Genomic DNA, 20,396 nt, shown 5'->3' with positions numbered 1-20,396 from the left:
ATTGACGAGTACATAAAAAGATACATTCCTCTTATTTGCTTTAATTTCACAGAACCAGAACAAAAAGGAAATCATTAGAGGTGAACCAATATTTAAAAAAAACGTCTCTACGGCCTCACTCTCATTGTGACCTTACACATTTTGATATTATTGCCCTCAGCAGAGACGCTGGCTGCCTGACGTCCCGCCACGTGAGCTGAACTGGAAAGAAACACCTGTGAGGAAGAGGAGGTGAGTTTCTGAGCTGCTGAGACTGTGAATAGGACCCTTGGTGGTGTGGTGGATCTGGAGTCCAGGAATGGGGTTTGTTTGAATGTTTTTTTTTCTGTGTGCACAAGTTTCCTTCCACAGTGTAATGACTGACTTTAAAATTTGTTACAGTTTGTTCATTTCTGCAACGTAACACCAGTGCAAAGACTGAGATTATTTACACTAACAGATTCATGCATTTTTTTTTTAAAGAATGATGATGGAAAACTTCAAGAGAAACCAGAAAAGAGAAGGTTTATATTAGAGGATAGTGGAAGGTTTAACTAAAACAATGCGAGGTGACCGACTGTCACGCTTTTTGCTTCACGATGCGACCTGGCCCAAGTGTAAACATCTCCGAACAGCCCGAACATGTCCTCGGCTTTGTCACAGTTTCCAATGCGAAAAATCCAGCAGATCGTAGATCTGAACCAAACGATTCACAAAAATAAAAAATAAACAACAGGACTTTTCTGACCACACAACATTCAACAGACAGTGTGCACGGCTGGACGGGGATACATATCAAAAATGCTCACACACATTGAAATGTGTGTGTGGTGTGTGTGTGTCCGGTGTAGTCGTGAACACATTCAGGACAAACATTCATTGATAATTTTAGTTTTTTTCCTCTTCGTCTTGGTCTTGGTCTGGTTGACATGTACAGCAGAGAGAGACATTCAGAGCGACACATTCGGGGAATCTTAATACAACACACACTACATATACAATCATAGCTAGTTAAAACATTCTGTTCATGCAGTTCAGTGGAAGCATCGGAAACACCACTCATCTGTACCTTATGTTCATTTCACGTCCCGCCAGTTTCTCTCTTATTTACAGACATTAAGTGTGATTTGAGGCCTCTATTGTACAAGGTAGATTTTTAACTTGAGGTGCGCGAGCGTTTACATGATGACACTGCATGCAAGTGACTTCTTTTATTTAGCACAGTGAGTTTTAAGATCAAATCTGAACACGCAGTTGGACTGCTGTTGATTTTTCTCCTAATCACTAGTTAAGGGGCTATACAGGAAAGCATATTGGAATACTGTATAGCCGGAATAAAGCTTGCATTGATCTTTGGTTTTTAGGACTTTTTGACACTTATTATTGAGATTGCAGATTCTAAAAGAAGACATCTTAGTTAAGGTCTGTTTAGGTAGGCTTTGTTGCTGTTCTAACTTGTACATTGATCTAGGAATACACGACACTTCAGGGATTTTTAAATTTCATATGTTGAATATATAGGAAAAATTAGGGATTTGTGGAGAGTTTCCTTGTAAGACACAGCCAGACAAACTGAGAAATGCCTTTGCTGCTTGCCTGCAGCATGAAGGAGCGAGAGGAACTTAACCTAACTTAGCCCTAGATGTAAATATCAAAGGAAATAGTCACATGTGAGGAATTGCACTTTTAAAAAGCTTCCTCCCTTAAAATTTCAACCCCTTGCAGGTTTAAAAGCTGGCTGAATAAAGTTGCACTTGCTGCTAAAAAGTCACTACTTCTGTTGCGTAAACACTTGTTAGGAAACGTTTTTAATAAATAGAAAAAATATCAGCTTCTTTAGCCTCAAATGTCGAGTCTTCCTCTTGCTTTTATCAAATAAACACAGGCCATCTTATATTCTAACGTCAATGCTCAACCGAAACGATGATTTTGATTAAGTATGAAAAAAAAAGAAACAAAAAAAAAAAGGAATTCTTCAAAACCAAGCAGCTACGCGACGCCCACGCAGCGTGTGGCGTCCGAACCGCTGGCGTCTGAACCCTGTCGTCTGGTGTCGACGTACCAAGAATGTCCTGAAGGCAAACATGGAAATCTGCAAAAAACATGGCTATGGATGCAAGAGGAAGCATGGGGCAGAGAGGAGAGAGAAAGAGAGGTAGTAGTGGTTTCTCCAACCTTTTCCTTCCGCACACCTGTCTCCTCCTCCTCCCTCGCTTTAGAAAAAATGTTTCATGGAAAGTCTGATCCACAGATTCCTCCGCCCTCTGGTCCTCCTCCTCCTCCTCCTCTTCTTTTAGGGGGTTCACTTCCACACGTGCGCCGTCATGTGCGCTGAACTCGGCGCCGTCGAGCCTCCCATGTGTTGGCTGCTGTATCCCATCATGCCGTTGGTGTTGTAGAGGTTCACGCCTGCCATATGCTGAGTCACCTGTAAAGTCAGAAAACTACATTCAGCGGCGTCACGGGGAACTTTCAACGCCGACGTGAGCGGAAAGCAGACACGCACCTGGGCGATGTTCCACTGCAGCTGCTGGGCTTGCTGCGCGCCGTAAACCTGCTGATGGGGTAACGTGTTCAGACCGCCGACCTGCTGCTGTCCCATCATCCCGCTGTGCTGCTGCTGCGGCTGCGGCTGTCCCAGCATGCCGTTCTGCTGCTGGACCATCATTCCGCTTTGCTGCTGTCCCATCATGCCCGGGGCCAGCCCCGTCATGTAGGGCGACGCCACGGTGCCGCCGGGCTGAGCCATGACGGCCTGAGCGCCCATCAGGCCGTTCTGCTGTCCCATCATGCAGCTCTGCTGGACTCCCATCATGCTGCCTTGCTGGGCGGCCATCATGGCGCCCTGCTGCTGCCCCATCATGGCCATCTGGGACGTCATCATGGTGCCTCCCATTCCGCCCGCGTGGGCTAAAGAGTGATACGAGCCGTACGGGTGCGTCGGATATCCTACGTGGTTCATGTACAAGCCTGATGAAAGCAAACACACACACACACACACACTGTTTGGCCAAATGATGGCAGTGTGTCATCCTCTATGTAAATATATTCAGACAGCGCGGCCCTCACCGTGTGCAGCCATGCTGCTGGCGTGCACCGACGGGCTGGAGGCATACAGGGAGAGAATGGAGTCCTTGGACAGCTTCTTGACGGCGCCCTCCTCTGCCTTGGATTTGGGATCCAAGAACAGGCTGAGATTCTCGGGCACCGAGGCGGTCACTCTGCTCTGAGGCATGGAGCTGGAACCCGGCTGCAGGAGTGCAGACAGACCGCACGCCGTCAGAAGGCAGAAGACGGGGCGACAGCAGGAGCAACGTATGGAGAGCAGAGTAGAATGTGCATGTGCGCTACCGGGTTTTTTGTCGAGGAGGCAGAAGAGGGGGCGGGGAGGGAGCTGAAGAGATCCAGGGCAGGATGTGCCAGAGCTGGATTAGACACCACTGGGCTCTCATTACTGTCTGGAACACATCCTCCACCATTAGACACCGCGGGGCTTGGAGCCGGGGCATCTAGTGCAGGAAGCACAGTAATAAGTGTCTTCAGTGTAAACCATTCATTTTCAAATCATTTTTTTCAACAAACCTCAGTTGCTCTAGAAAATTATCTTTTTATATCACAAACATAAAAAAAAAATAATAATAATAATTTAATTTGTCATATAGCATCTTTACATGTATCTACATGGATTTACATGCAATAATCCACATATATTATTCATGTTGATCGTCTTGTGAATACCTAGTCCAAGCAGGTCTGTAACAGACTGGGAATCTGTCTTCGGACTGATGTCTTTTTTCTGTCACAACAGGAAAAAAACACACACATTTTGACAGATCTTTCAAATAAGACTCATGTGAATCTTTTTCCACCATTGCTGGCGGTAAAATGACTTTTCCAGGAATAACACCTTTTGAAGAATTAGCTGAAATCACAAGCAGCCTCTCTTCTGACCGTTAGCTCTGCGTCTTTTAATTTGGACAACAGCATCAGATGAAAGCGGAATAACAGAAATATAACAGATTAAAGTGAGGCTGAACTGCAGCATAATAAAGTGCACAATATGATACACCTACCAGCTTCATCTTCTCAAAGACAACGGGCTCCTTGGGAATGTTATCACAGCTCTTCTCTTTCTGCACAGAGACAACAAATTCAGTTTTATACTCGAGGTTTTCTTTCTGGCTGATGCAGCTCAAGATTCAGAGTTGAACCTGTTCTTCAAAGTGCATTTCACTCACCCTGAGCATCTGTATGTCAATGACCTTATCCATGTACTTCTTCTTATCATACTTGTCCCTGATGAAGATTTCTGCTGACTGGTCCGTCTCGGGTCGCTGGAAGCACTCAGGTAAAAAAGCCTCGTAGAGACGTTTGGCTTTGGCGTTTCCCATTTCTTGAACACACTGCGGGCGCCAAGCACACGACAACAAGATGGGTCACATTGTCCGAGGTTGTCCTGTGTTTCTATTGATGACTAAAGAGGAAAAGTGCTCCTGCTAAACCGTCTGAATTCTCTTTGGAAAGGTACAAAACTAAAAAAAAAAAAAAAAAAAAAAATGCTGACTGTGGAAATTGAATCTTACTGTGAGGCATAATGCTGACTGTCCTGCCATCAAACCAAAACAAGATCAGCTGAATGCTGATCAGAAAGTGCCAATTCAGCACAGACTTCACCCAGCTGTCTTCATACAGTGACTCATGTTTGGAAATCCCACACAGGGAGACTGTAACAATCACATTAAAACTTCAAGTAAGCATTTTTAAAGGGCAATTCTGTGATGCAGTGAAAAAGAAAAAAAAAATGTTCCCATCTATGTCTAAATCAGTGCATGCTAATGTACGGGAAGTCTGTTCGTCTGATGGATTCAGATGCGTTTTTGGTTTGTTATGAGCGTATTTTGACAGTCATAAGCTCTGACCTGGACTTGCTCTTGGGTCCACTGATCGAGGTTGACGGACTTGACCTTGGATATGTGCACGCCCAAGTTTCGATGGATGCCAGCACAGCGGATGCAGATGAAGATGCCCAAATTCCAGGAGGCCCATCTTGGACCTGGGAGAGAGGGAGGAAGAAGGGAATGTTTGTCAGATTGAGTCTTGAGCATACAGGAGGCTGAACAACGATGAAAAAAAAATCCTCATCGCTGATTAATTTGACGCCAATTATAGAAAGACGCGTCTGAAACCTCAATTATGAGTCGGGAGTCAGGAGGGACCACATCTAATTCCGAGCTATGTGGTGTCCTGACACATAATAGGATCCGATGTGAGTGTTAGCCTACATAACTGAGACTGAGAGGAGGGAGAGGAGTACAAAATGACACACATAAAGCCTGAATACCTGCAGGGATGATTACTCATTTGGTCATGAGTCTGTGTGTGGGAGCCACTGAGCGGGCCTATCTCACCGCCGCGTGTCTCTAAATGGACCAGCTTGAGTTCGATGTAGAGTTATTCCACACGCTTTGCTGTGTGCGCTTAAGCTTTATGCGACTTTGTAAAATCTTTATTTCCATCTGCGGAGTTGTCAGAATCCTACTCGGAGCAGGAAACCCTGACAAGTGGGAAAATAAAAACAACACAGACAGGCTGTTTTTCAGCTGGAATTATGCAGCCGCCCTCTTCAGAGGGTACAGTCAGCTTCAAAGAGAATACTTGTGTTTTTTTCTCTCCTCCATCTCTCCCTCGCTCTCGTCTCACCCCTCCTCCATCTCTTCCTGCTCCTCCGCCGCCTCAGTCCCCGCCTCTCCACTCCAGTCTGCTGCAAGTCCCAGCAACACACACAACCACAAGTGGATGCATTGTGGGCCTCGCGCCACTAGGTGGAAGAGCTGCTCGTCGTTTTGGGTTTCTGCTTCTCTGTGCAGTGCTCAAGAAAAGGCCATTCTATGCAAATGAAAGGGGAAGCTCGATCAGGGAAAACATGCAAAATCTTCCCATTCATGGCGACTGCAGGAACAATACATCGAGATATAGCCACCTGTCTTTGTTACACCCTGATCTGAGGACATTCTGCATGCATTATTAAGAGGCGGTCATTGGACTGGGTGTGATGTTTTCATGTGATTGTGATTAACTGAATTCCATTTGAATACTTTAGTCCGGGGGCAAAAACACTGTCAAACAATGTTTTGAAAAGAGTGAGCAAATCATCAAACGCATGCAGAGGGTCACCGAGCAGACTGAGTGCGTCCATCCCGACTGTCTAGCTGCAGCTTTAGCTGTCATGCTGGCTAATAATAGTAGAATTACTCTGCAAATCCAGCTTAACCGCTGTAAACACTAAACACTGGCACTGACACAGAAAGAGGGAGTTAGAGAGACTGCTGAATTGTGTGAAAAGTCCCTGAACACAGGAATTATTTTGTCCTTTTTATGCCATTTCAACTCCCCCTACCCCCATGGTACGGCTGTTATTTCTTATCTTTTAAATTCACCACGCCCCCCCCCCCCCCCCCCCCCATCCTCTTCTTTCTTGAGAAGCCATATCACTCTCATACAGTTGCACATCCCCTCTTTCATAACTTTCTCCACCCTGTTTTCTCAGGGTATCACCAAGTTACTCCCACACATGCTTTCCCCTCTCTTTTGCTGTACATCTACAATTAGCTACATGTTATGTCTCATTTCGCAGTTAGCATCTTAAAAATTTGATGAAATGCCACAAACTTAAGGACAGATAACCACAGTGTTCAGAGGATGAGCTCCTGTCACAATAAGTTAAACTGGCGATGACAGTTCTTCTCTTGACATAGAACGCTCTGAAATACCAGGCTCCACATATCCCATTGCAGCACTTTCATTATCGGGTTTTTGCTTAATGGAGGTTCCCACAATATCTAGATTAGTAGAATGGGAGGCAGAGCTTTCAGCTATCAGATTCCTCTCATGTGGAAAATGATTCCATCAAGGAGACTTACACAGACTTTACCTTTAAGATCAGGCTGAAAATATTCCCATTTGATAAAGCTAATAGTTAGGACACGTCAAAAGCTTTATCTAACCTGTTGCTTCTGCTAAATCATGATGTATTGTTGGGATTTTCAGAATGCCATGAAGTGAAACTTGCTGCATGTATTGATATTTGCCACTGAATGAAAAAGAGATATAATTTCACTGCCTAACCTTTCAACTGTCAGGTTAGAATATCTGCCAAACACATTCAGAACTGATCGCAATACCGCTGAACTGAACTTATCTGAGCAGAAATGGCAGTAAGGCATAATGGCATCTAATTCTGAACATTCACAGGTGTGCAGATCAGTGAAGCCAAAGAAGCAGCAGGAAGACAGAGCTGGAGGTTCGGCCTTTTAAAATCACTCTACAGTATACCGCAGCAGGTTCTTTGGTTACAATCAATGCCGTGCTTTCGAGAGCGCTCCATATCAAGCAGTGTGTCTGTCCAGCAACAGTGCACACACCTCCAGGTACTTTGAACAAATATAGCAGGGGGAGAGTAGGAGGAAGAGACATCTAAAAAAGGAAGGAAAGACTGCACAAGCATTGCAAATCAGGTTCTCTGTGGAGCAAACGGGGAACTGAACTACCTCTTTTTACTTTGCAATAAAAAAAAAATCAACCCTCTTAGGAGATGTAATAAAGTTCAATAATTAAGGCATTTGTGTCCAGAAACAGGTACAAACGGGGGGATTTTTATTGGAACTAGTTATAAAATGTTGGACTTTTGGACTTTAACTGTTTGTCGACCGTTGGAGAGATGAGAAGTGAGACACACACACAGGTACACACACTTAGCGCTATTTCAACACCTGTGACCACCCTGAGTCTAAAACCCATCTCGAACATCTCACCTCTGCATGCCCAAGAAATATTAGTAAAACAAACTGCCGACAGACACCCTCATGCACGAGCAGGTACATATGGCTCATTAGCCTATATCCCACAAGGATAAATGCTGCTCCCAGCATGCACCCAGTTAATCCCACAGAGCCTCAGCCATCAGAGGATGCTGCGCCCTCCCTCCTTTCGCCACTTCGACACAAACACACACACACCCGACTGACACACACTCATCCCAACCCAGCAACGAGACCAGTCCAGAAACCCCGGAGCCACCCAGTGACCCAGTTCAACAGATGGACCTTTATCGATAATTTACTCATGCACATCCACCATCTGTGCCGCCAAAAATGACTGCGAGCCAGCAGGTGACTCTCGGAGGTCGAACACCGAGGCATATCAAAAGACGAATGAGGCCACCTGTCGCTAAGATTCAGATGTTCGAAACATATTTCCAGTCTTTTTATGTCCCGTTGCGTTGCGTTTTATGGCCCCGACCGGACTTGCGCGGGGGACATCTATGTAAATCAAACTAAACACTCTCCAGTTCTTCATGTATATTCATCCTGAAACCCATCTGCCTATTTTTAATACGTCTCCCCCGAAATGACTGCAGTGAATATGAATAATTTTGAGGCAGCAGCCGGTGCAGTCTTTAAGCTCTTTGATGTATTTAATCAGTTTCTTTTTCATGCTGGCAACTGAGGCGGCAGATGGATGTTTGACCTTATCGCATTTTTTTTTGTTTGTTTTTGGATCATTAACAGCTGGATTACCAGCAAGTTCAGGCAGGCGCCAACACAGTTCACTGGAAAATGACATGACAAGAGCCTCAAAGGCTCCTGCTTTTCCCATATGCCTCTAAAAGTTTCGAAGCACACTTAAATGCTGAAGTGTTTGCATATTATGTGTTTTCTAGTATTCAAATAAAACACCACTAAAAAAAAAAAAAAGACAAAAAGAAACATGAAATTGTAAAAGAATGCTAAAGAATGAGTTCCACATTAAATAAGGGTGTTAGAGTTATTGAGGAGGGACAAAGCAGCTTATTGAGCAGTCCTCGGGCCTCTGAGGAGATTAGTGAGGCCGTGTTAGGAAATCAGAGGTGTATACACACAATAATGCCGTGTGTAACTCTACAGCTGGAACACACTCCCGTCGGTACTGCAGGAGGATAAACTGTGGACACAAGCAGCCAATCGCCTTCCTGTTGTGGGGTGTGACGGGGTTGGGGGGGGGGTCTGGGAGCTCAGGGTGGCAGGAGGAGACGGCGTGACATCGCCAGGTGATATCTCCACGGCAACCAAGGCCCGATGTGTGCGTAAACACACAGTAGAATGGAGACAATAAAAAATGGTGCGCTTTTATGTGAACTCAAACACACACACACACACACAAACACACACGCACAGGTGTGCACATGTACACACGCGCGCGCGCGCACACACACACACACACACACACACACACACACACACACACACACACACACACACACACACACACACACACACACACACACACACACAGCCCTTTGAGACTGAAGCCAGAGGTAGAGGTGTTGTTTATATGATGCACCTGCTTCACTTCTCCCTCCTCCCAACCGGTCATTATTTCCTGGCAGTGGTGAAGATTTCTAGAAGTGTCATTTTGTGAGGAAGTGGCAAAAAAAAAAATCCCAACAAATAATACAAAATGTCATGGAGAACCTAAGAAAAAAAAAACAAAAAAACAGGGAGATGGGGAAGTCAGAGAGCACAGTCAGACATTGTTTCATTGCTGCTTGACAGCATGGTTTCTGATGTGTTTCCACACGCTCTCTCGGCTCCATGCAACACGCCGCTTCCTCTTCGGTCACCCCGAGGGAGGAAGGCGATAAATGCCCGGCGAATCTATGTCAACACAAACGAGATTAGACCAAACCTCATCATGAGCCATATGGCCAAAAACCCCGCTTGAGTCCAGGAAAGGGGAGGAAACAAATGAGATTGACTTGTGTGTTTTTGAGCGCACGTGTTTGTGGTTTGGAATGTGAGAAAAGGTATGTCGCCTCGATTAAAACGTGACCTGCTCCTTTCCAAGAAGGAACCTTGATCAGAGCATTAACTTTTCCATTAGCACCGTATGAAGAGAGGAAAGTGGAAAAGAGAGTGCCCTATCAATCCGTATGCAACTATACATGACTGCACGCTTAAATAATGAATGCATAAAAGGCTGTAACGATTTGGATGTGGAAAGAGGAACAATAAATAAGGGGGAAAGGTTTTAAAAGGTAAGACTTTAGCATCATGTAGCTGCTTTTTTTCCTCACTAAAAACCTTAATCTCATCAGTCTCATTAGAAGAGTCTGCTGCCACTCACTAGCAGTCACGCGATTCAGAAATGCCAAGCATGAGCATGTGGGATCATTATGAGTTTTGATGTATTAATTTAATGGGATAAAAAAAGAGTATTATTAAATGAGACTTGCATCAAATAAATGACACCTTTCTAAACTTTACATAATTGATGCGAGTGTCCCTGATTTAGATCTGAAAGGTCAAGAGCATGAAAAATGCAAAAGAGACATCTTTTTATATCCCGCCTGCACCTCTATTGACTGAAGCTAAGTTTTTGAATAGTCACGTCCTTAAAAGAGCTGCGAGAATCTGATGACAATGTGCTTTTTTAGACTCGCTTCTGAACAGTCACAAGGATGTTTGCCTGAAGCGGAACATCATCTGCATCCATTCTATTTATACTCCGTCAGAACAACCATCCAAAGGCCCCACGAACAGGAACAAAACATCGGATTGAAAAACCAAGTGTTCAGTGTGCACTGATGACTTCTCTACCTTCAACATTTCCAAAGATGTGATATCCACAAGGTTGTCTGAAAAACATTTCTGAATTGTCTGGACTTGTGTGACGTTTAATGACGTGCTTGCTCTGATGGATGTATTTTTGGTACTTTACAAGGTTAAATAACAGAAAAGGAAATTTAAAAAACTGTGTGCTTTGATTCTTGATTGGAAGTGAACATGTGGATTAAAGATTAAAGTTATTTGGTGAGCAATGAGTCCAGATTCTGCCTCTGTCAGTGAGACCATAGGGTCAGAGTGTGGATAAAGACAGAAATGTAGATCTGCTAAATCCTTTTTTTATGTGAAGTAATGCAATACCAACCTGTCATTTTATGTTGCAACAGACTGCATAATCAGGCAACGGTAAATCACTACATCTGTGTGGATAGTTTCAGCAATATTTCATCTTTCATCTTTATACTGGGCTTTGCTTTTAACTGAACATAAACAGCTAGCGATGACATGATCAACAGGTATAGTGTGAACTAACTAATAGGGAGAGCTATTTCTGAAGTGTGTCATATGAGGATGAGAGCCTTCCTCTGTGTATGTCTTCACATCTGTAAAGTACAATACTATCAGGTGCATAAATCATTAAACCTACAAATGCTGCCATATGGAGGCAAAGATACAGGTAGGAGGGCATTTATGCTGTTTACCTTTAAAAAACTGCATTCACCACAAAATATATTTCACTAAAAATAGAAGCTGCTTCCTCGTATCATTCATAAGGTCTTCATTTAGAATTGCACGGCTGTCCCCCTCATGACAGCATGCTGTGATTTATGTCCATGGAGAGTGTTCTCCTGACCGTCTACAGTGAGCTGCTGCACTGCTGAATCACTTCTCGGACGAGGTATGGCGTCACAAGGGCAATTTAATCAACCTCAACTCAGTTTGTATCAATGAAACAGGAACTCTGACACAGACAGAAAACAATATCTTTTGTGGTTCCTCACGACCTCCAAAAGTGCGCACTGAAATGCACACTTCCTGCACAGGCAAAAAGCCTTTGTGCGTTGAAAATATGCCAAGACTTCCTGAAAAACACAGGCAGGTTTTAGCAGCTCAACTTTTAGACTGTCAGTTTGTTGACTGACTTTCCAGCACAGATTATTTATCACCAAAACATCAGTGGTGTTTACCCTCCAATGTGGCAGAACAAGTTCAGCAAATAGCTGATGGCACAGTTCAAGACTTGTGTGAGAGGACACACACATACACACACACAAACAGATTTTTTTTTTTATTCCTGTGCACAATATGCACAAATCTTTTGTGCATTCAACTATTTTGCTGGAACTAATGGTTTAAAGCTCACGACAGCATTATTAAATGCCCCTTATAATACCTTTATACTGTATTAACATTGTCATGCATTTTTTGTTGAGGATTACTTTCCCTGTGTGCACGCAGCCTGCAGGAACAGTCTGTTCAGGGCGACTCAAAGTCAGCACAGGTATCTGCACATCCATCTCTGGGTCTACAGCCTGCACACTGAGGATGATGGGACCAACATTGGAGTCAGTTCCGTTAATGATCATGTTTTCTCCCCGATAATGAGACGCATCCTCAGCAACATCTGCAGTCCAGGTGAGCATGGACATCCTCGGAGCTTGGCATGATGTAACTGCATGCCATGTGAGGATGTGGCCCCGTGTCTTCTTGCAGCATAGTACAATGTAACTGGTGGAGGCATGGTGAATGCAATGCCGCATTTTCCAGCGTAGTAAACGATCCAGTGAGAGGAGAGGAGAAGAGAGGAGAGGAGAGGAGGGGGGTGTCGATTCATGAGCTTTTGCCATCAGCAGGCATGGTCCTGAGGAGGGGGGGGGAGACAGAAACATGACACCTTACCTTTAGATTCGCAGTCGGCGCAGTATTTGTTCTCCTCCAGCGCCAGTAGAGAGTTGAGGACAGCCTGGTATCTGTCCACGTCTTTCACAGATTTGCCTGTCATCATCGCGCCGGTGTGCGCCTCCGCGGGCCGTGCCGCCGGCTGTTGTCAGAGAAACCCTCCTCTCTTCCAGCGAAATGAAAGAGGAGAGGAGAGGAGAGGAGAGGAGAGGCGATGCGTTCCGGTCCTCTGCCTTTCCTCGATGTGCAGCAGGTTCGCTCCGCGGCGGTGGGACGAGGACTGCCTCTCAGCCAACCAGCGGCCGCGTTATCAGAGGCGCAAATACTCCGATCATGAGGAACAACAAGTGATGCCTCGACATTTAGAATGTAATAGTGTGGTCAAGTTTAAGGGACAGACATCTGTATCCCATCACTGGCTGGTACTGAATCATCTCTCTCGCTCTCGCTCTCGCTCTCGCTCTCTCTCTCTCTGGCTCGCTTTTACGCACGCGCGCGCACAGACTCCAATACACCACTGGATGCAAATAGTTGTTAATAAAATATGTGAATCACCACAGTTAAGAACAAAACGTGCATCAAAGCAGCACATCTATTCTGTCTAAATCAGGATGTCAAACAGCACAGTTTGATCTGAAGTGGGTCGGACCAGTAAATATTAGTAATATAATCTATGAATAACTTTAGATCTGCACCAATTTAAGGCAAAAAAGTATTATTATACAAGCAAGTTTATATTTACTATATTTATATTTATAACTCCTCTTTGTAAATAGAGTTCGTTATGTACTGGTTGTTCTGGTAATTTAATCATTTTGTGCTTATATTAGTAATTTTTTTAGTCTTGTATATAATGTTTTTTAATGTGACTTTTTACATTTTCATTCTTGTACAGTGCGTTCTCTTCTATGTGGAGCAACGTTGCAAAGAATTTCCCCCTACTAATAAATTATTTATATTCTGTTATATTCGATTGTAGCTGATTCTATTCTAGTCTTTTTTTCTTAATTTGGTCAAATGTAACTGGAACTTAAAACTATAGTAGACTGGCTCATTTATTGGTCAGAATGATTTTTAAAAATTGTGATATTATCCCTAATGTGCACACATTTCTACATGAGCAGTAATCTTGGTCACCTGAACTGACTTAGCACATAATACTGACTGAAGTGCGCCCCAGGTGGTCAAATGTACACATTGCAGTTAATGGCATTATTTCTCACAGCCTGCAGATTTCATTTTGTGAATCGGACTGATTTTTTTTTTTTTTTTTTTTTGGGGGGGGGGGGGGGGGGGGGGGGCGCATTTGTGGCCCGTGGACCTTACGTATGCCACCTTAAAGTAACACACGGCTTGTTTGAACGTGAATACGCAATCCGGGGATGCATACTGCCGCCCTGTGGCTGATCGTAAGACTATTTTTTAAAATACCTGAAGGTTTCTATTCTCCCCCAGAGCAGAGGGGGCAGTGACACTTGCAATGTCCTTCTTTGTACCAGGAAAACAACCACAGAAAAAGGACAGTCAATTTTCATAAGACACTCTGAAAAATGCGTTCCTTTTACTTTCAGAATAAAACCATTAATGCATTATTTTTGTGTCTGTGTGTACATATCCATCTACTTAAGTAGTAAGATTACTTTTTTATATACTTTCAATTAAATTAAACCTACAAAACACGTATTTTTCTTAATATATCAGAATTACACATGGATTTCTTCTTGATGGTTGTTCAATTTTGAAGTCACATCGGAAGCTGCTCTTTGAACGCAGTCTGATGACGCCGATGGGAGCTCGTGACAGCACTGGTGGCTACGGAAGCAGCAGATTAAGCAGAATCAAATAAATAAAGGATTATTATCAAGCTGCTACCTGTGTGATCCTGAAACACTGTCCACAATGTCCAGGCAGTCCAACCGAGCGACCGACAGCAAGAAGATGGTAGGAGACCCGCACAGGATTAACAATGATAATCCAGGCTATTCCAGCTAGCACGATGCTAACCTCGCTAACAGCTAGTTAAATGGAATATTTACTCACTGTTAGCAAGACTTAAGTTGTTGTCATTCGTCTGTGTTTGTTTGGCATGCTTAAGTAGACACAGATAATGTTTTTGAGCTGGTTGGAACAACATTTCATTCATATCTGAGGACGTGGTGCTAGCTTTGACAGGAGGAAGTAGTGTTGAGGGACACGAGCTAAATCGAGTTAATGTTTACGATATTTTTTTTTTTTTGGAAAAATGTGGAGCTTCATGTACATTCGTGATAAGATCTCCCTAAAAATACGGTGCTTCTGTATAGGTACATTTAAATCTGTCGCAAATTTGGACGCAGACTCCACAACGACAAGCTTAATGTTTGCTAAACGACTACAGAGCATCATATTAGAATAATAAACTACTGTTATTATGCTAATCGTGGTTTTGGTGTTGCTATAAAGCTCATACATTGAGCAGGAGATCAATACGTTTCAAGTACAGGGTCTTTATTTAAAGCTGATACCGTTAATTTATATTATTAATTTGTTTCTCTACCTCACGTTGTGGACACCTCGATTTGTTCTCAACGTGAGTCAACACACTTGATATATCTGTTTATTTATTTACAATGCGACTTTTCTAGTGCAGCAAAGGCAAAGCACGTTTATTTCAATATCATTTTTCTGACACAGGGCAATTTACAGTGCTTCATAATGAAATGAAGGAACTAAAACAAAGCGTTTGAGAATCTTGATCTGAAACCATTAAGATTTTGAAATACATTAAATCAAAGGGATTAAGGTTGTCCAGCTCTTTTGGGTGATGGGTGCAAATAATGGATCCATATTTAGCGTTAGGCATCGGCCTTGCATGCAAAATTAACCAAAAGACATGGAAAATACGTGATTAAATGACTTGACACCTGTGCATATATAACAAAAATATGGCACTGAGTCTGACTTTCACTCATGTTTCATGAGCCAAGCTACATAAAGTCGTCTTTTATTTGTCCCACAATTATGGAGAATATTGTTGCAGAAGCAAGTGGACAGAAATAAGAGCAACAAGGAAATACAAACATTAAGTGTTAGAAGCAATAGCAGCAGTAAGAATATCATAAAGAATATCATAAATGACAATATTTTACATTCTCTCATGTTGATGTTGGATGTGACTGAAAATATACCATCAAAGATGTTATTATTGCACATAAGAGAACAGTGATGAAAAAGGGCAGAAAATTAGCTTGAAAATTTAGAAATGAATAGCTTACTCGAACATGTTGAGTGAAATGAGGATAAATGGAATGAGATCCATTGAGTCAAAATGAGTTGAAGTTTTAGCAATAACTCTGTATCTGATAAACATCGAATATATAAAATGAACGTTTGCCTGAGTGTATAGCTGTGCTGGATTCCTCAGACCCAAATTGGTAATTCATTGTAGTTGTGATACCTTTAAATTCAACAGCCACCTTGTTGTTTTTCTCTGCAGAACTCTGAGCTGTTCACACTGACGTACGGAGCCCTGGTCACACAGCTCTGTAAGGACTATGAGAATGATGAGGAAGTCAATAAACAGCTCGACAAGATGTAAGTACTCAGATTTCTTGATTTGGACAAATTCATCCTCTCACTGGATGTTAAGTTTGAAACAAATAATCACTGATAACTTCAGAGATAAATCCGTTTCTGCATCTACCTACACCTGCACCCATTCTGTTTATATTATTTTTTTTAGCTTTTTTTTTACTGGCTTGACATTCAGTCTAAACTTGTAATTTGATATTTATCCCAAAAGTACAAACACATACTGTATGTAACAGCTCCTCTGGTCTTTACTGCCTCCTCCAGTTTGGAGTTTGGTGACTGACTCAGAGGTCACAAATCACACATCATCCTCATCATCCTCATCATCATCACATGATAAAACAGAAAGACTGCTGGAAATTAAGAGTCACCAAGACTGTTTGTTTTTGGAGTATGGGAGGAAATCTTGGTTTTCAGGAAAAACCTTCAAATGCACAGGGAGAACATGTAAACTTCAGACTGACAGGACCTGACCTGAACTCAGCTCTTGTTGCTGTGGTGCGCGAGTGCGACCCACTACACCAGCGTGCAGCTCATCCCCTATTGTAGCAAATTCAATACTTAATGCATTATTTATGATCTTGTCCGTCCGTAACAAGACGCAGCCCCACTCTGTGACGGTGTACAGCGTACCCTGTGCCTGCGCTCATGACCACATACAAGAAGAAGGCTTTATCTCCAACATGTTAAACTTTATCTTTTGCTTGTTTAGCATGGGAGCAAATTGGTTTCTCAAGCCTCTCAGATGTCTCCCTTCAAGTCACAGCTTCACACTACACCAACACGTCCTGTTTTCAGCTCGGATTATTCTGTGAAAACAAGTAGAAGAGAAATGTGGTGTGATTAAATGAGATTGTATTCCTCACACTTTTCTGTCTCCTCTTGTTATTTCTCAGAACAGAGGCCTTTAGAAGAGGCAAACATTACAGTTTTTTATGAGTCGAGAGCCTGCGCTAATTCTGAACACAAATCCGAAGACAATATATTGATTTTAGACTTGAATGATGAAATAAGACAGTTGCACACAGTTGTGGATAGACAGTATTTTGTGCAGTAGAGGGAGTTTTAATTCAGGAAGTGGAGTGACCCTGGAACAAAACGCTTCCTTCCTTCTGTAAGTCCGGAGGTGCGGGCAGCGCAGACGCTGTCTGGAACGAAGCCACTGGAATGCAGGCGAGCTTGACAGAAAGCGACGTGGATATTGCCGTAACCTTTGATGACATCCTGGGCGGCGAGTTTGGAGTGGATTTGCTTTGTTTCTGCTGTGCGGCAGCCCCGAGCTGTCTCCGGGTTCAGTCAGGATGAGGCTCCTCTTTTCCTGGCCTTAGAAGGCAGCGATTCTGCGCTGCCCACTCTGCCAGCTGCCATCCAACTGGTCAGAGACAGACCATGTTAGGGCCGGGATGCATCAGTTGGCTTCAGACTCAGCAGTTGGGATAAGTTGCTCTCACCTGCTCATCAGAATTATTATTTTGCCAAGTGTATGGGAAAAAAAAAATGTCTGGGAGCACTTACAGCTGTTTCTTTTGTGGTGCACTGATCCGTTCTTCATGAAAGTGAAGGAATGACTTCATTTCTCTCTCTCTGTCTCTTGTAGGGGTTATAACATCGGCGTGCGTCTGATCGAGGATTTCTTGGCACGCTCCACCATCGGCAGGTGTCAGGACTTCAGAGAAACAGCTGATGTCATTGCGAAGGTAACCGGACGGTCCGACGCCTGTCAGTGGGTGGACCTGTCCCAGGATGGAGAGAGCAGACAGACAGATGAGAGAAAATGGAACAGTTCTCCAGCAAGGACAGAGAAAAGGAAGTTTAGAGAATATAGATGGTTTTGACTGAGTTGATGGGAAGCCGGTGAGGTTACACAGCAAAGCATTAGGCTCACCTTCAGGCCGAGAATGTCTTTCCTCTTGCTTGCTGTGGTGATTACCTTTCCTGGAGTCAAATATATTTCTTTATTGCATTTTCACTGGTAACATAACTGCAATATTTTTTGAAATTACCACGCAGTTTTTGTTGCCAATGACTAATGTATAAACCAGATATAAAAGGGCCTCTCCGGATGTATTTAACCCCTTTAACTGCTTTTAAAGTGTGAATACTGCTTGTTGAAGTTGTGACCTCGATGGGATCACAGAGGCTGGCATGGTGGAAGAAGCCAGGTGACCTCCTGATGAATTCTGAAACCACTTGAGCGTTGACTAAAGACACAACCCACAGTTTTATTCTGTGTTCCTCTCTGTGTGTAAATATAAATCTGGACAATTAACCAAACCTGTTACTCTGCCCTCTTACTGGTGAGGTGCATTACAGTGGTGCACCATGGACCTTTGGTTACTTCATAAAGATTTGATTTATCAGTGAGTGACTGAACCTGCTGTCCCTCCTGTGCCAAAACGATGAAGAGGAGCAAGAGAGCATTTATCAGAGAGCAGGTGTGTACAGACAATACGAGTGACACTCCCAGTAATGCACACCTCAGGCTTCATGAAGCCTTTCAGCAGCAGCGTCTGTGTCCTGCTGCTACCGAAGCAAATCCACACTGAGAGTACAGCAAGTGTTCACACTCCTCAGGTTTAGTTTGATTGTCTGTTAGTGCAGACGGAAACCTCTGTCTTCCTGTTGTAGACATTGCAGATGCCGTTTCAGCTCATTTATAGACTTCACACTGCAGGCCAAAGAGACCCAGATCCTTTCAAACTTGTAAACTTGAATTGTGCACATATCCAAAGGGATCATGAGCTTTCAGCTGGAAAAAACCCCCCCAAAAAACACTGTAATCTTTAAGCATATGTTAGCTAGTGGTGTATTCAGATGACTCCAGCAGACTCACCTTCTTCACTTTCAGGTCGTTTTTTTGCATTACGTGTGTACAGGTGACACCTCATAGTTAATGTAGTGATGAAAATGACCAGACGCCTGTTTTTGTATTATTGTGGTTGTTCGTATCTTAGGCTGCAGCTGAGTGAATACCTGCTGAGTCTCTGGTGTTCTCCGTTTCATAACCTCTTCTGTCTCTCTCTTTGCCCCGGGACCATGCTGTGGTCGGTCTTAGGTTGCATTTAAGATGTACCTGGGAATCACCCCGAGCGTCACCAACTGGAGCCCCGCGGGGGACGAGTTCTCCCTCATCCTGGAGAACAACCCGCTGGTAGACTTTGTGGAGTTGCCAGATAACCACAGCACACTCATCTACTCCAACCTGCTGTGCGGGGTCCTCAGAGGGGCCCTGGAGATGGTAATTTCAGCACTTTTACACGGTTATTCAGATTTTCAAAGGCTGCAAAAAAAAAAAAAAAATGAATAAAGAAGCACAGCCTCCTCTGAAGATTTGACTCATGCATTTTGAAGATGTAGAGGATGTGTAAAAGCTCTGCTTCAGCTTCTGGCAGCACTACTAACAATCTAGTTACGTTGCGGTTGCCATACAACAGCAGATAAGCAAAACAAACACATGAGGAAATTGTCTTGTGTCAGTGGAAACATAACCGATTCTGCATGTGATTCAGGTCCAGATGGCGGTGGATGTGAAGTTTGTTCAGGACACACTCCGAGGGGACAATGTGACAGAAATCCGCATGAAGTTCATTAAGAGGATCGAAGAAAACCTTCCGGCAGGAGACGAGTGATTCAAAGAAAAAGACGCCTCGTTGTCCCGCAGAGAGAGGACAAACTTTTACAAGGAACACTTTGACATTTGAGAAAGCTTAAAGGATGAAGAATATAAATCTTAACAGCCCCGAGGATGTTTATTTTGCATGTAACCTGCTGTAAAATGTCAGTGAGTGGGGTGCAGTATGAACATCTGAGGCCTGATTATTCACCAGAAACATCTGAAATGGCTCACAGCTCCGGTTCAAAAAGCATCTCATAATTTTCAATTACTTTCAGGTCACGCTGCCCTTTGTGTTTTCGCTCATCCTGTTTGTGGATGGTAGAAATTTCTGAAGAGGTGATCCAAGGAAGACAACCGGTTAGATTACACCGACGCTTTGAAAATACGAGTTTGCTTTGCATCGGATCTGTTAAAAATGACACTTGACACTTTCCACGTATGATCGCATTGACCAGTTATCTGTCGCGGATCCACCTTTTCTTCTGTTGCTGTTGTATGTCTTGTATCTTGACGAGCAAATTTGTGCGTTATGTTTGCTGTTTTTTTTTTTTTGTTTTTTTTTTTTGACATAAAGCAGAAAATGTTAACCGTGAGTGGTTATTCGCAGTCTGTTTCTTCCTATCAATGAAATGATCGGTTATTTTTATTTAAAACAAAACATAAAAGGTGTTAGGAATGGGGACCTGGAAATGGAGTGAAAATGGCTCCGCACTCCCGCACGTGTCATGTTC

The 20,396-nt window shown here is 43.4% G+C and overlaps 2 protein-coding genes across 3 annotated transcripts; one reads left to right on the top strand and one right to left on the bottom strand.

Moving 5' to 3' along the window:
• Positions 1 to 335: 335 nt before the first annotated feature.
• On the bottom strand, positions 336 to 16,293 carry smap2 (small ArfGAP2). 2 transcript variants are annotated; one of them, XM_030082306.1, is made up of 10 exons: positions 16,284 to 16,293; positions 12,480 to 12,706; positions 4,899 to 5,032; positions 4,218 to 4,382; positions 4,053 to 4,112; positions 3,718 to 3,775; positions 3,331 to 3,488; positions 3,049 to 3,229; positions 2,486 to 2,949; positions 336 to 2,407 (listed from the first exon to the last, which is right to left on the bottom strand). In XM_030082306.1, exons 2-10 carry the CDS (start codon positions 12,583 to 12,585, stop codon positions 2,282 to 2,284), a joined length of 1,452 nt encoding a protein of 483 aa, XP_029938166.1. In that variant the 5' UTR covers positions 12,586 to 12,706; positions 16,284 to 16,293; the 3' UTR covers positions 336 to 2,281. The 2 variants fall into 2 exon arrangements, with proteins under 2 accessions (XP_029938166.1, XP_029938167.1); XM_030082307.1 differs by lacking the exon at positions 16,284 to 16,293 and having other exon boundaries at positions 336 to 2,398; positions 12,480 to 12,917.
• On the top strand, positions 14,225 to 20,019 carry trappc3 (trafficking protein particle complex subunit 3). The gene is made up of 5 exons (XM_030082354.1): positions 14,225 to 14,420; positions 15,955 to 16,052; positions 17,647 to 17,746; positions 19,105 to 19,287; positions 19,559 to 20,019. The coding sequence occupies exons 1-5, from the start codon at positions 14,379 to 14,381 to the stop codon at positions 19,676 to 19,678; spliced, it is 543 nt and encodes a 180-aa protein (XP_029938214.1). The 5' UTR covers positions 14,225 to 14,378; the 3' UTR covers positions 19,679 to 20,019.
• Positions 20,020 to 20,396: the final 377 nt, after the last annotated feature.

Source organism: Salarias fasciatus, chromosome 22, assembly GCF_902148845.1.
Source record: "Salarias fasciatus chromosome 22, fSalaFa1.1, whole genome shotgun sequence".
NCBI lineage: Eukaryota > Metazoa > Chordata > Actinopteri > Blenniiformes > Blenniidae > Salarias > Salarias fasciatus.
The sequence above is the reverse complement of the archived record's forward strand: the minus strand, read 5'-3'. Positions and strand labels throughout refer to the sequence as shown.

Excerpts from the sequence above, each read along its gene's own strand:
- smap2 (XM_030082306.1), bottom strand. The coding sequence starts at position 12,585 with ATGATGACAGGCAAATCTGTGAAAGACGTGGACAGATACCAGGCTGTC. Across the intron at positions 5,033-12,479 it reads CGCCGACTGCGAATCTAAAG|GTCCAAGATGGGCCTCCTGG; the intron begins GTAAGGTGTCAT and ends CCTCTCTCCCAG. Across the intron at positions 3,489-3,717 it reads TACAGACCTGCTTGGACTAG|ATGCCCCGGCTCCAAGCCCC; the intron begins GTATTCACAAGA and ends TTCCTGCACTAG.
- trappc3 (XM_030082354.1), top strand. The coding sequence starts at position 14,379 with ATGTCCAGGCAGTCCAACCGAGCGACCGACAGCAAGAAGATG. Across the intron at positions 14,421-15,954 it reads CGACCGACAGCAAGAAGATG|AACTCTGAGCTGTTCACACT; the intron begins GTAGGAGACCCG and ends TTTTCTCTGCAG. Across the intron at positions 19,288-19,558 it reads TCAGAGGGGCCCTGGAGATG|GTCCAGATGGCGGTGGATGT; the intron begins GTAATTTCAGCA and ends CATGTGATTCAG.